This window comes from Thunnus albacares, chromosome 13 (assembly GCF_914725855.1).
Source record: "Thunnus albacares chromosome 13, fThuAlb1.1, whole genome shotgun sequence".
In the NCBI taxonomy this organism is placed as follows: Eukaryota; Metazoa; Chordata; class Actinopteri; order Scombriformes; family Scombridae; genus Thunnus; species Thunnus albacares.
The window spans coordinates 14,682,455-14,698,200 of record NC_058118.1 but is presented as its reverse complement, the minus strand read 5'-3'; the positions used below and the strand labels follow the sequence as shown (position 1 = coordinate 14,698,200).

Here is a 15,746-nt window from a genome sequence, read left to right as displayed (position 1 = left end):
CTGGACTTTATGACCCTGTATAAAGCCACATGCATTAAGAAAATACATTTCACAGGAGAAAGCACATTTACATTTCTTTACATTATATTTACTTATATCCAACCTTGTTTGTACTGTATCTAAGAAGTCCTACCTCTCTATGTATCTTAAATCTACCATTTAAACCCTTCAAACCTGCCAAATCTGGTTCATGTATCACTACACAAGGCTCTCAACTGTATACACAAGTACATAAGACTCAAATCTAAACTATGACTCCAGCGTAAGAGACCTACGGATGTTTGAGTGTGTCCCATCCATCACAATGAGTCCAATGAACAGTCCCTTGGGCCGATAAGGCAGGTCTGTGTCAACAGCCTGTCAGTGAAGACAAACGAGGAGAAGGGGGACTCATGGAGGTGCAGAGAATCATTTATCTCTCTCCCTCTCTATTTGTCTCACTCTCTGTGTGTCTCTCTCTCTCTCCTACAGCCAGTGCACAACCAGCTGAAAAGCCTGGCTGTATGTAATTCAGGGGGAATGCTGTCATCTGCTGGTGTGCAGGTGCAGTGGACTTATGGATATAAAAGTACCAATCATAGCCATAAATCAGAGCATGAACAATAATTCTTTCAGACAACCACAGAACCTAATTTGTGTTATTTTTTATCTCTCTCAGACCCATCCTCATATGCATAATGTCAGTTTAGCATCATTATTACTATGATATTCAGGTCTACTATGAATTCTGGTCATAAGTATTCATGTCAGCCTTACATGCCAGATGGAGGGCAGCTTGTGATGCCTCTTCACCCAAGTTTCAAGTGGGGGATTTAATATGTGGAGTGACTAATGGGGAGTAATCTCTGTTTTCAGCGTTTTTCAGATAATCCCATGGGGTTTTAAGTGGCTTGTTTATCATAAAAACAAAAAATTAAAAATCACAGAATTTAGAGATACACTGAGCAGCGATGAAATGTAAGACATCCTGATGTATTTGAGGCTGAATTAACCATGAATCTGTATAATCTAACTGAGGTACATTCTCGCAATTTAGTAGCCTATTATACTTCCATAGAACTGGGGAATTTGCAGAGACAGATTGAAAGAAAAAACGAAAACTAAAGCAAAAGAAGCCAAGATACCCTGACTTTTAGTATCTTGTAAGTGCCAAGCTCCAAACATACTGCACATTCCTACATTTCCCATAATGCAACTCCATTGTGTGTTTTCATTACTCCCTGCTGATAATTTTAAAGAAAGCTCAGAAATCATAGTTTTCACAGGCTCAGTAGCACTCCCCCTAAATGTGTAAACTGACCCTCATACGTAAAATCGGTGTTTTTAAAAATCCACCTTTAAGTGCCCCTGTCACACTATTTACCATTACTTAGATGTACGACCTTACTCCTCCAAGCATAAAAAGTTTACCATCTGAAATAGGTGGCATTGCCCACTACATCCCCCAAACTACCCCCAGAGAGATAAACAGACATGGGGATGCTCTATTTTCTTCCGCAAGAGCTATTATAGCACGAGATATTCATTCTGAGCAACTGCCTCATTGCACAGCTATTGCAAAGCCAAAGACCATCCCAGCGGCATGACCATGTCACTCAAAACAGTGCTGCAGCTATGGGCATTTTTGCGGGCTAAAGTCATGTCATCTGAGACATTTAATTGGGCCCGGGCCGCCACAGGGGGACAGCGGACGGCATTCCTCTACAGCCTGCGCCCTGTTGTGTTGCTCTTTGCCGCGTGGCTACAGTACGTGGATAACATGCCCATGCCCACGCAAACTTGAGCTGCCGGAGACCCCTCTGACTGTAGTGAGAGAGTGTAGTGGACGCCTCGGGTAAATGGTGGAAAACGTCTAAATACAAAATCATACAGCTGGGAGTCTCAAGAGGGAAAACGGAGGTCAACTCTTTGGAGAGGTAGTTGTGCCATCTTTGCTGGATCGCGCAGGAGCGCAACGGCTGAAACGACATCAACAGTGGTCCGGCAGGGGAACAGAAAACAATCAGCATTGAGGACGTACACTGCTACCTGATTTTAAACCTTATTATAGCCTACGGCATTTCCTGGGTCGGGTTCGTGCTGCTTCAGGTAACGATGACCTGTTGGATCATTTTCAGCTACCCAGTGCATGCTGGAAGTTGTCCATATGTTTATGGCATATAGTCAGTATCATAATGTGGTTTAAATACATTATGCGCAAGGGACAATTGAGCTGTCATGTTTCACTTACTGATACAGTCATATTGTCAATGTTTTCATCACTGATTGCAACCTCAAACTTTGAATATTTGAACTTTCAACCTTTTTTTCCAACAATTTGGAGAGACATTACTTTTATTATTCAAAGAAGTGTAGAAGGTCATTAGCTGTGTGAGACAGAGGGTTTACCAGGGTTAAAGCAGGCAAATGCCCTGATATAAAAAGCCTGTACCTTCACTGGCAGGGGGGCATGTGAAATCCAGACCTCAGAGCTAGTCTGTCAAACCTCCCTAATTATTTAATCCCACTGCAACTCTAAATGCATGATGAAACTGGTGGCTGTGTTTGTGTGTTCACAAGGCTCCATACTTTCCTAGTTGTGGTTTAATCATGGTCTTAATCAAAGGGTCTGCAGGCGATAATTCCAATTGAACACTGCACCTGCTGAGTCCAGTGTTTAGTTTCTCTGTCTGGTTAAAATTGCAGTCAGAGCTGCAACTAACGATTATTTTCCCAATCGATTATTCTGTCGATTATTTTCTTGATTAATTGATTAATTGTTTAGTTAATGAAATGTAAAAAAAAAAAAAAGTGATAAAATGGCATGCATTCTGAGAATTTTTCTTAGAATCCACAGTGATGCCTTCAATCTGCCTATTTTGTCCGACAAACAGTCTAAAACCTTAAGATATTCAATTTATTGTCATACATGATAAAGAAAAACAGCAAATCATCACATCTGAGAAGCTGGAACCAGAGCATGGTTGGCATTTTTACTTGAAAAATGACTGAAATGATCAAATAATCAATTGTTGCAGTATTGTATTTCAAACCTGTAATTTTTGCCCTCCATGTCAGATTGGACACCACATACACATCGAATTAGGGTTTTTACTAGTCTGCTGATTATTTTTTTATTAATTGATGGATTGTTTGTCCATAAAATGTCATAAAATAATGAAAAATGCCTTTCACAGAGTCCTAGATCCATCCTCAATTTGCTGTCTGCCAACAGTTCAAAACCCAAAGATGTTAAATTTAGTCAATAAGCATAGAAAGAACCACAAGACATCAAATTTAAGAAGCTGGAAACAGTTAATATTTGACATTTTCTTGATAAATTACATAAAGTATTAATTGATTATTTTAATAAATTCTCACTTGTTCAAATCATTTCAGCATCACATCATCGTTCATCTTTCGTGAGATTCTTTTGATTGTGCTAACGGCTCTGTTTTGTACCTGTTGCCTCATGAAGGGATAAATGATCACCTCAACCAGAAGAGTGTCTCCTGATAAATCTGAAGTTAGAATCGCCTTCAGCCTCGACAACACATCAGGTAAACACAGACGCTACACAGTACACACACACACACACACACACACACACACAGCCATCTACACACACCTGTCTTCCTGTGTCTCAAAATCATGGTAACAACTTATTTTGAGTTTAGTTACACCAATTACTCAATTTATCATTTAACACCAGATGAAGCCTCGAGCTCTACTCTCACTACATTTCCAGTATGCGTGGAACACATGCGCGACATTCCTCCCACCAAAACAGACCAGGCACAATCTGCCCCGAGCAGCCCGCCATCCCCCACCCCCCTCCACCTCCCTCACACCCTATCACTTTAACTGTGTTCATTCTTCTACTCTGTAGCTGGGACAGGTGTTCCATCTATTTCTGTAGGACCACAGCATATTAAAAACTGCACTTACAAAATGCACCCTCTCAAACAATTGCACCACCTGAATTGTGACTATCACAATACAAACATGCATACTTCTCTTCATCTCTCCCAAACTGTCCCCCTCACTCCCTCCCTCTCTCTCTCTCTCTCTCTCTCTCTCTCTCACACACACACACACGCACACACACTCTCAAAGGTTTATCCTACCTATGGTTCTAGGTGCTGTCTGTCAGGATGTTTTACTGCAGTGGGGCCAGGCACTGGGACAGCAGCTGCAGCTATGCAATGGCAGAGTCAGGTTTCCAATCTAATACTAACAGTGTCCTGTTGCCTGATTCACTGTTCAGCTTTTAGAACACTGGCCTATATTTATAAGCAGTTAACACTTCCAGTCCTACTCCACCCATCTCTGATCCTCCTTGTCTTACTCTCAGGAAGTGAGATGAAGGGCTACAGTAGGAGCCACACACTCAAAGCCGACTCTGAGCAGTGATACATTCAACTCCACGACATCCTGCTTGTGCTATTTTTCATTTAGCTGTGTTCTTTAGCTTTTTGCTTGCTTTTTCTACCCTACTTAACAGCTTCATCCACACAATTTATATGTATTTCTAATGAGTTTTTGTGTAGTTATGGGCTATCTGTACAGGGCCTGTTTTTCTTCTAGATGGTAGTATGCCCTCTTTTAGTTTTAGTTGTGGCTCCAGAGCTGTTAAGGCACAATCTGACCCAAACCTCCAAAATCAAACTCCGGATATTCCCCAGACGCTGATGTTGTTTTCTCTTTGAACTCGTGTTTCTCAGCAGGGGGGACTGAGAACTGTGCTCCATCTGTGGATCATCCTCTAGGCCCTTCGTGACTTCATGCCAGGCATAGTTATAACCCCACACTGTGTCAATCCTAAGCATGAGAACTGTATTTATTCCACATCATAATTGGCCCCATGGCTGCTGACTGGCCTGCTAATACTCCTGCTTTTAGAAGGTTGCATCATCCCAGGATTCTCCACATGTGTTCCACAACTCCAGGGGGACATTACTGGCGAGGCAGAGGCTGGTGCAGACAACCTGTCTGTTTTTGTCTGGCCTGTCTGTCTGGCTGGCTGCTTGTCTGTCTGAATCCCTATCTGTCCATACATCTGGCCTGTCTGTCCTGCAGTATCTGCTCACTGTGTTTGTCTGCTCACACGGTTGTCCCTTTGTATTCTTATCTTGCACGTCTTTCAGTCTGACAGCTCATTACTGCTGTTCAGGAAGAGGACATGGCTCATTTATAAGTGTAGCACTGTGTTGCTATGTTGTGGTATCATGTAAGAGGCTGCTATAGTGTTTCATTCTGGGCCATTTCATGAGACGGAGAAAGGCATTAAAGCAACTGCCTGTAGGACAAGTCACCCTGCTGTACGTGAAGAGCATACAGCAAACAATATTAATTGTGAAAATATTCTAATTCAGAATACATTATACACTATATGTTGATTCAAATGAAGTTGAGATCATCCAGAAGGGTTAAATCAAGAGTAAAAGTGACTCTTAAGGTGTAAATGACCCTCCAGCGGTTGAATACCTGGGGCTGCCCACCAGTCAGTCAGACCTGAAGAAGCCTTTTGGATGAGGGGTGAAATGTCTAAGAATCTAAAACAAGTCCAGCTGACTTATATTTTTCTGGATATACAATGACCTGGATGATTGAGAATCTTTACTTTTTAAATGCACAATATGTCATTTCTGCTGCTAGGGGTCTCTCAATCAAAACAATAACAAAAGACAGAGTGTGATGATGGTGTAAAGTAGCGTGGGATCATGGGAGTTGTTGTCTTCATTGTTAAACAACCAGCTTCCCCAGGTTAGGATTTCTTCAGTGTTCATCATTCAGGATGTTTTTACTGGGAGCCGAATTATTCGTAGAGGTCTCCTCTTCTCAAAACAAACAGATCCAGTGATTAAAACAAGTAAAAACACTGAATAAAGCAGTTTCATGTTATAAATCAGTGTTTCTGCTGTTAACGGTTGCTTAGCTTGTTTCTCTGATAACTTAAGATACAGAAGTTCAGCAGGTTTTTACCGGGAGCTGAATTACCCTCCTCCTCTCCAATACAAACGTATATGAGGAATAAAACTGGAAAAAACACTGAATAAAGCAGTTTCATGTTAAAAGCCAGTGTTTCTCCGACACTTTGGTGGAAAGAGGACATCCAGGAGGGTCTGCTAGCCGAGTTGATGCTAATGTTTGCTCAGCTTGCTTCTCTGATAACCTAAGATCCAGACGTTCAGTGACTGAAATCCGGCATTCAGTTAAAAAAATACAATTAAAAACAACAAATCTAAAAAAAGTTATCATAAAAATATGGCTTAAAATTGAATAAAAGTCGATTCATGACAGTTTCTGTTAGGCAACCACAACACCAAAGTATTATTTTGTATGTGTGTACTCTTTGGTAGAAGGCTTTGTAGCAGACAACCACAATGCTGATGCATGTATCTTGTGTGCGTATACTCTTTGGTAGAGGGGGTATGATGCCATTGACAGGCGACCAAATGAAACAGACCATTACCTTGATTAAGATGACTGATTTGTCTGGGTTTTAAAATTGTTGGAAACATTTGGGATAATGTAAGTACAAAATATATAACACAGGTCTACTTGTTTTTAGACATTTTGATGCAGAATAGTTACATGATATAGCTTTAAATGGTATAGTAATGGTTTCCTACATTTTAGGCAGAGATTCATTCAGCATGTAATGAAAATCTTTTTTGAGAGTTAAAGCTTGTTGGTAATCCATCACAATACAAGTTTTGATGTTTTTAATGCTGAAGGGCAATCTTATTAAATAAAGAAACCACAGAATTCACATTGTCCTTCAACAGAAGCAGTTAAATAATAAATTGTTGCTTGTTCATTCTCCTAGTTTAATTTTTTTTAAACAAGGTCAACAAACAAGAAACTTTTTGCATTCAATTCCCAAATGCTTTCTGCAATGTCTCTAATATGTTTAAAGCAATCCCTGTCTGCAACGTGATCTCCATGTGATTATAACCTAAGTTTGACAAAGAAAAATTCACAGTGATCGATTACCTGTCTAATGCAGGTTTTAAATTTGCCGGAGGATTGTCATAGAGCTCTAAAATGAATTGAAATTATGACTTTATGGAAGGCAGGAATCCAATCTAAAAACATATTATATGCAATTAGTAGTAATACAAAACTATCAGAATAGTAAGTTAAACTGTATAATTATATAACAATTATATAACAATATTATGTTTTAATATGTCATAATTGTATTGATTCATTTGTAGCTCAGCATTTAATGTTATCATTTTTATAATTGTCAGTTGTGTTAACTGTATGATGTGTCCTGGTTTGATAGATGTAAAAGATGTGGAGGACCTCTCTCAGACTTTCCCGGATCTTGAACAGCGATTACAGGTATGCACACTGTAGCATCACATTACATTAAATAGACACCTTGTATCATTGGCAGAGCAGCAGAAGGGAGGAGAGACAGAATATAGAGGAGAGGAGAAGGCAATGACGTTCAATTCACAGAGTTTTGCATTTCATGTCTGGTTTCATGTGTCTGTTTTTCTCCGATGTCAACAGATAGTCAGACAAGGCAATATCAAATTAATTCCACCTTTTTAAAATATTTTGAAATATTTTTGTCCTTACTATTGCTGTCACTATTGATCTTTCCATCTTCTGCATAACTAAATCACAGATGAATTCCAGACCAGTTCTCTCAGAGAAATCATTCTGGGAATCATTAACTGTAAAAAAAAACAAGACTGGGTCATAACCCACTATATGGCTGGACCGTGTATAAAATGTTTGAAGATGTATGCTTAGATCTGTTTGTTTAAAGATGGTAACTTATTTCATTTTATTAATGTAAAATTTTGCTAAAAAATAAAGAGGAAATTAATGACATATTGCTCATTGCTCCAACTGAAAATCAGCCCAAAACACTGTCACATGTACACACCGAATAAACACATGTTCTAGCTTTTCCACCATATAGTTACAAAAAAAGTCTTCTATATTAGGAATACACGTGATAAGCAATGTGATAAGCATATAATGCCAGTTGACAGTGCATTGATTACAGTACTATGCTCACTTTGGGAGACAGGAACACTATATTTCTCTATAAAACCGTTCGTATGAATACAGAAGCCCTTCACGGTTAAATAGCTGTTTTACAAGTAAAATGTTGTTAAACCAATTTTCAAAAAATAATGATTTGTTTCTGTGCGTGATATTGACATTATTCCATAAGAAACATTTGTGAGGAGAATAGTTGTGCTTATATAGAAAGGACCAACACATAAAAGCTTATGAAAGTTGGAGAGTTTGATAGGAAGTTTACAGACAGCATAAAGGCACATTATTAGGGCACATTAGGCACAGTAACTTTGATAATATGGTTGAATGAGGAAAAATCCAAAACGGTAAGACTTCTCTTTGTTAAAGACATAGACATAACCTCCTTGCTCCTTGTGTGGCTTATTTTTCCAAATAAAGCTAAAAAGCCTGTTTAAACAAGAGCTTTTATGTTTGGTGACTTCAAGGGAGGAAAAGACATAAGAGACTCTTGTTTTTGTGTAATGAGCTTCTCAAGCGGCCCACATAGCCATCAGCCCACTGGGATTTCTCCTGTACTCCTGATGGCCAGTCCAACTCTGCCCCAGGATGACGACGGATGCTGACCGGCCGGTCATCTCAGGAGTTGGCAGCTGGCTGCTAGCAGCTGAGATGACCAGCTGGCACCCGACCAGTGGCTCCTCACATCTCTGAAAATGTTAGAGTAAATTTCCGAATAAGCATTATTCGGATAAACTGACCACATTTTGGGAATCTAAATGGTTACTTTCTTGCTGAAAAAATATTAAAACATAAAGTGACATAACAGTCCTACAGCAAAATTTACAACAGCTTTTGGCCTGGCTCATAATCTCCACCATCACCGCCATTTGGTGCAAAATGTATTCTGGGATACTTGGCTGTGCCAAGCTTTGGCGGCCTTCGGCCAACCAATGGTGTAGCTTCATTACTCAGTCAGTCAGTCAGTCAGTCAGTGAGGGACAGACATTTGGGTTGGTAAGGCCACTGTTGTGGTCCAGCCAAAAAATAGCTGGGCAAATTGAGAGAAAAAGGAGATCAAAAATTAACCTCATTATAAAATAAACCTATTTTTCTTTAAAGCTCCATTATATTTTGGGTGGAAGCTGAATCTCAAGATTCAAGATTCAAAGCTTAGTTTTAGTTTATCAATTGAGTGTTTTTACTCATTGTGTGCTCACTCTGCTATTAGTGTTGTCATTGAATTATCCTTCAGTGTGTGCCAGTTCCAGGGTTATGTAAACCACATGTTGTTTTAGAGTATCACATGAAAATAGTAGTAGCAGGCCAATGAATGAACAAGCATACACTGTACTATTATATTATATAAAAAGAAAAGGCTAACAGGTTTAGTCCAGCAGGTTATTGTGATATGATTTGATTTGATTCAACCTTCTGATCTGGAGTCATATGTGCTATCATTGCACCACAAGGATTCCTACTTTGTGAAATAAAGCATTTATAGTTGTAGAGTAATATGGAGATAAGTCACTTAAGGTCTCACTTGCCATCCTTAAGCACAGTGATGTCATGGTGTACTATTAGTAATATTTGCAGCACATTTCATGGACATTCAGACATTACTTTAGGAGATACTTTGTCATGGATCAAAGCACCTGGCAATGTTGGTGCACTATGAGCAAAGTCAGAGGGTTACCAAAGTCATCAGGGATTAGCCTTTTTCCAGTCTTTTAGCACAAGCTGTGATTAGAAAAATTATCAGGGAAAGGGGAATTTACTGATTACTAATTTTTTTTAGATTGCCATTCCAAACAACTGGCCCAGGTGTGCACATAGATATAGCTTGTGTGATATAACCCTCTTATTGTTTTGCTTAATATCTTATAATAATCCTCATCTAATACAGCATCTCTCTGACCTTTCCAGCCTGTGCCCCCCTGTGTGTCTCTGAGGGAGAGCGTTCAGGTGTACAAGGATCACTGCAGGATGGCGAGAGAGTTCCACCAAGTCAAACATGAGATTGCTGTGCTTGAGGACCGCAAGTGAGGCCCAAATAAATTATCTCCATATTATTAATACTTGCACTATAAATTGTTTTGTTAAAAAAACACATGGAAGATGTTGTGGTGCAATGGTCTGACTCCAGATCAGGAGGTTGCATGTTTAAATGACATCAGGATTACATGCTGAAAGCATGTTTTAACTTATGCACTGGCAGCTTTGTCTGTGGTCTTTTTTCCAGAGGTGGCATAGAAGGCAAAAGGAAAAAGGCTTTTTGACACTATCAGTAAAAATAGCCTTTTAGATATGAAATTACTTTCTAGATGGAATACTATTAAATAAAACTAATTCAAGAAAAAACAAATTTACAAATTATAATGAAAATAGATTTTTTTTTTTTACATTCACTAGGTGTGTTTAACATGTAAACTTAAGAGGTTTAAGGCCACCCTTGCTAAAAATTTAAGCACTTATAGGACTGCAAGGCATTTTGGTTCAAAACGTCCACTAGATGGCACATGTTAAAAGCTTCCATACAGCATTTAGCGCATATTCCAGTGAGAGGATTACCCCACAGATAATATTTGAACAGCTGGTGTGACATTGATTTCAGATCAGTTTTTTATTGTTATTGTTTTTAAATTAGAGACAAGATCAAGCATGTGTGACGAGTCAATGTAAACAGGGATGAGTGTGTTTATGAAGGCCGGATGTACTGTACACTGGGTTTCTCTGGTTGATTCTGGATCATATCAGGAGAAAGTAGCACCACTGCTAAGATGAAAATTACACCAACTGCAACCCTAATTAATAGAGTGACACCTGCTGTATGCTTTAATGCGCATATGTACTGTATAAGCTTGCACATAAGCAGGGGTGTATAACACACACACTGTCCCCTGTGTCCTCAGCAGCTGTGGGTAGTCTTAGCAGAGGGATTTTCAAGGCCCTCGCTGTTACCCCACCACCACACCTACGCACACAAACAGACACGCACACACACAACCCACACCACTTGGCAGTTCCTAAATAGAGAACAGGAGGCAGACTCTGGTGGGATGAGTGCAGCTTTGAGTTTCGATAAGGAACGTGATGAGTCAGTACTGTAGAAACTCTTAGTTCTCTCTCTTTACGCTTTCGCTGATGCCCCCATCCAATGACACATACACACAGTAAATCGGACACACGCATTTACAGTAAATTGGTGATGGGCAAAACCATACAGGCTTTTACCCCGATACTAGAAATATATTGTAAGGTATTGATACAGATAAATATATTTCCATGGAAGAGAAGATGTTTTCATATTTTATGCCTTTTGTCACCGTTCTTTAACAGACGGGCATTACGCAATCAAATTTTTGTTACTTCCCATATGGGGAGGATTACACAGAGAGAGAGAGTGTTGTGTTTTGCCTCATACAGTGAAGTGTTGACAACAGGAACAACAGATTGAGTAGGGATTTTCCAAAATGCACTCAGTCTTCTTTTGGCCAGAAAAAAACAAGCTCATAGCTCTCATCTGTATCATGAATATGAACTCATATAACTATCTATTGGAGTTTTTACAAACTCCAATAAGTCCTCTAGTGCTCATGACCTGAATTTTATGCCATAACATAACATTAACAAAAATGTTGATTTTCTCAAATTAAATAAGTGAGTTCAAAAAAGTCTTACTCAGACACTGAAATTACTCTGAAAACACTTGATGGAGTCAACCCTATGACTGCTTCCATCATGATACAAAGAGATTGCGCAATAAATACTCCCATTGTGACATCACTTTCTTTTAAATCATTAACTTCCCTAGTGGAAGCTATTTGAGATGGTTTCAAATCTGTTGAGTTGTGGTCTCACAGGTGGTGTGAGAAATGTAGAATTATAATGTACAATTTTTTTTGGGATTCTCAGGTTTCTGGATGGATTCCTTTGAACTGAAAAAGCTCTCTTCCCCTTTTCCGTTCTCTTTCTGTCACACAAACATACATGCTTCAACTTGCATCTAACAAAGGAAAAAAAAAATCTGTGCAAAAGTAATGCATCAGCACTAGTAAGCTTTTACTGTAAATCTGCCATCAAATTGTGAGAAGCTGTGCTCTCAATGCAGACTAATTACGTAACACCACAAAACACTTAAATCATGACTGGGAAATTGTCGATACAATAACTATACTCCCATCCCTTTGTGTTTGAATATGTGTGTGTGTTGTTAATTACTAAATTCATGACTAAAGTTAGATTTATTGTGTCAGTTCAGATGCAATTACCATTCCTGGAATAGTAGGGAAATGTGTGAGAACTGGAAATGGATGGAGATACACATATCGTAGTTTCTAGTTCAAGTTTTTTTAAAGATCATTTCAAATGAATAGTCCATTGTGACCAACAGTTTGATTACACAGAAAAGACCAAAAGTTCATGACATGTCAATCTGAACTCAACAAGTTGATCCTTTCCATATGAATATAAGATTGTGGTTACTGTATTAAATGAGAAATGTGATTTTTACTAAAAGTTCATTCATTAACTACTATATTAAAACATGAGAAAATGAAATCTTGTCAGAAATTTGATTTCATAAATGAACACTTATTCACCATCAAACAGAATGACTTCTATGGTCATTTTTCTTAATATAAGATTTTTATCTTTTAGTCAAGAATCAAAGGTACAACCCAAGATCCAAATCTAAACAAAAGATAAGCTCCATTACCAAAATTTAAAACACTTGCAACCTGTTATCACTGGCATCATATTACAAACTACAGAATAGTATAGAGCCAGTATAGTCATCGTCTTTCATAGTTATGTCATTAAAGCTTCACACAGCCTTTATTGTAGAATAGAGACTCAATTTCATGTTTGTTGATGCTGCTGTTATGTGACTTGGCACTTACCAGCTGTAATACAACACTGACATTCACACACTCTCGAGCATGAGGACATGACACACACGTTGTACACATACATGTGCTTACGCTGCTTTCCAAAGTCCAAAGGCTGATATCTACCCAGAGTGCAAACTCATTGTTAGGGGAAGCCAGGTCATACCAGCCTGGTCTACTTGCCAGCCAGGTCATACCAGCCAGGAGAAGGATGGGACGGTAAAAATTATAGTTAGTTATTTCATACACAGATAAACCCCCAACCCACATTGGACTTACAAGAACCCAAAGTTGCAGTGGTGAAACATGTACAGGACACCCAACACTTAAATCATCATATAATGAGAAATAAAACATGAAATGGACTTTATCCTCAGTCTCACCTACATCAAAAAATAACAAACAAAGCCATTCCTCTTCATGTAGACCAGTAAACCTGCTTCTTTAGATAGCTAATGGTCATGTATCTGAGCACTGTACTTACAAAGATCTTTGAGATTTGGTTAAATTCGGCTTCAAATAAGGTTCTACACTGTAATAAGGTTCTACACTGTAATAGTTATTCATGAGGGTTCATGTATACTACATTATGGTAGTAATTTAGGTTTTAGGATCAAACTTTCCTCATACACAAGGTACATTTTTGTGCTGTAATATTCATGATGCTGGCCCCAAAATGTCATTACCTACTTATTTCAGAGCTTTGTTGCTTTGTTTCTCATCAGCTAGTAGTATTAAGTAGCAGTAGTAGTAGTAGTACTACTGCTATTAAGTAGGAGTTTCTGTTTTTCCCTGGTCAGCCACTCCTGTAAGTTTACATTGTTTCAATGCTTGGTTTCTCTGCTTTCTTCCCAAATTCCAGAGACAGCTGGAGATTCTAAATTGCTCATAGTACTCATGTATGTGAAAGATTGCCTAGAAAAACACCGGTGAACTGGGAAGCTGTTAGGGGTGTTTCCCCTCCTCCAGTCAAGTGTATGCTGGGATGATGTCCAGCTTTTTACAACATCTGAAAAGGATTAAACAGGAAGAGATGGCAAAATAATCAATGCCACAGTCAATTAATTGTAGATTTTGGAGAAGTACTATAATGTTTTATGCATTCTCCTGTGAAATTTATTTGAAGATAAATTTAAAGGTTTGGCCCTGCTGCTAAAATCTTGATCTCACTTGTTCCTTGCAGACGTAAACTGCTGGCAGAGCTGGTGGAGGATGAAAAGGTGGCTGTGGAGATCGCCCGTCTAGAAGAGGAGTTCCGGCGTCTCACAGAGGAGAACCGCAACTTGGTGACTGTCCACAACGAGCGTGCTCAGCAGCTGGAGAGGCTCTGCCTGACCAATCAAACGAGGCAGGACTCCTCGTGACCTCTGACCTCCGCAGAACCTGAGACCTCCAGACATCCAGCTGACATCAGGCCAGAAAACCAACCGGAAATCAAGTCTCAGCTAGAGCTCATTCTACACAACTACAGTCTGTGAATCAGTTAGTTACACAGAAAGGCGCTATGTTTTTTTCATATGTCACTTGTATGAACCACAGACATAATGTCATCATCAGTGTGAAGCTGTTATAGACCACCTTTCTGGGTACTGTTATGTTATTATGTGATGTTGCAGAACTTTCCTGGTCGCTACTGCAATACCTCACAGTATATATTCATACAAATGTCAGCTGCTGTGAATGTGACCAGATATTCTGATATCTGTCTCAGGTCCTGTGGAGACTCAGATTTTTTACCTGAGGTCTGTGGAGGGAGCCAAAGGTGGTATGATGTGGTCCAAATGTTGTATTTTAAGGAGTGTTTCCCCTCCCTCTCCCTCTCAGCCGTGCACCCAACACCACACTTGCCCGTCAAGTTCCTGTTATGGTAAAAAAGGAAATGAGATGAGTGTTTGACACAGTGTCAGGGATTGGTAAATTGTAGCCATTTGTGAGGAACAGCATTTCGCAATAAGTATCTGCTGCGACACAACACTGTAAGAGTTGTACATTTTTTTGATGTAGCATGTCTCACACACCTGTAGAAGGAGAAGTATACAACAAGATAAACTGTTGCTTACAGCGTCCGCGTCTATTAATAAAATGCGTTTTATTTAACACCAGCTTCAGTTCCTTAGTTTCATTTCTCCAAGATGGTGCTCATGTATTTGTTGTGTGTTTTATGATCATGTTGCAGCACTTACGTGGAAAAGGGAAGTAGATTGTTTTTTTTGTTTGTTTTTTTCCATGAACAGATTAGCTCACTCTGGAATTATGAAACAGTCATCTGATTGGCCGGTTCAACTCTGGCAGGCTTCCCTCTTCCTTCTCAAATCATGTGACATTGGCAACAGTGCTCTGTAATGATGATCATTCCACAGTTGTACAGTGCTTACAACCCGGTAACTCCATTTTGAACACGTGATTTTTCTTCATACACAACTTTAAAGTTCAAAGTTTCATTTCACTGTTTTTCTAGTTGTATTAATGTACCTCTATAGCCATCCTATCACAGTTATTTTATACATATTTAGACTGCTAATATAACAGTTGGTGGTACCTCAAAAGCCTAAAAAAAATCTAAAATTTAAAGATCACTTGAGGACAAATGTTGAATTATATTAGTCGTGTTGGTACTCCTTTTCAGCTGTTGACTTATTGTACCTCTGTGAGCAAGATATGCTCTCTCTCTCTCTCTCTCTCTCTCTCTCTCTCTGACACATTAACAAACAACACACAACAAAGACTTAGACTTGAACAGAGTTCACAGAAAGATTTGCTGATACCTGGAAAAACAACAAGAAGATATGTGACAACAAGGGCTGATTCACAAATATTCATCATTAGAAAAAAACACAATAGTCTCATTCTTCTTTTAGGCAGTTTCATTTG

General features: G+C 39.0%; 1 protein-coding gene across 1 annotated transcript; it reads left to right on the top strand.

Annotated features, from left to right (window-relative positions):
• Positions 1–1,560: 1,560 nt before the first annotated feature.
• On the top strand, positions 1,561–14,977 carry map3k7cl (map3k7 C-terminal like). The gene is made up of 5 exons (XM_044371734.1): positions 1,561–2,088; positions 3,458–3,539; positions 7,274–7,332; positions 9,913–10,028; positions 14,059–14,977. Exons 2-5 carry the CDS (start codon positions 3,464–3,466, stop codon positions 14,237–14,239), a joined length of 432 nt encoding a protein of 143 aa, XP_044227669.1. The 5' UTR covers positions 1,561–2,088; positions 3,458–3,463; the 3' UTR covers positions 14,240–14,977.
• The last annotated feature ends 769 nt before the right edge of the window (positions 14,978–15,746 follow it).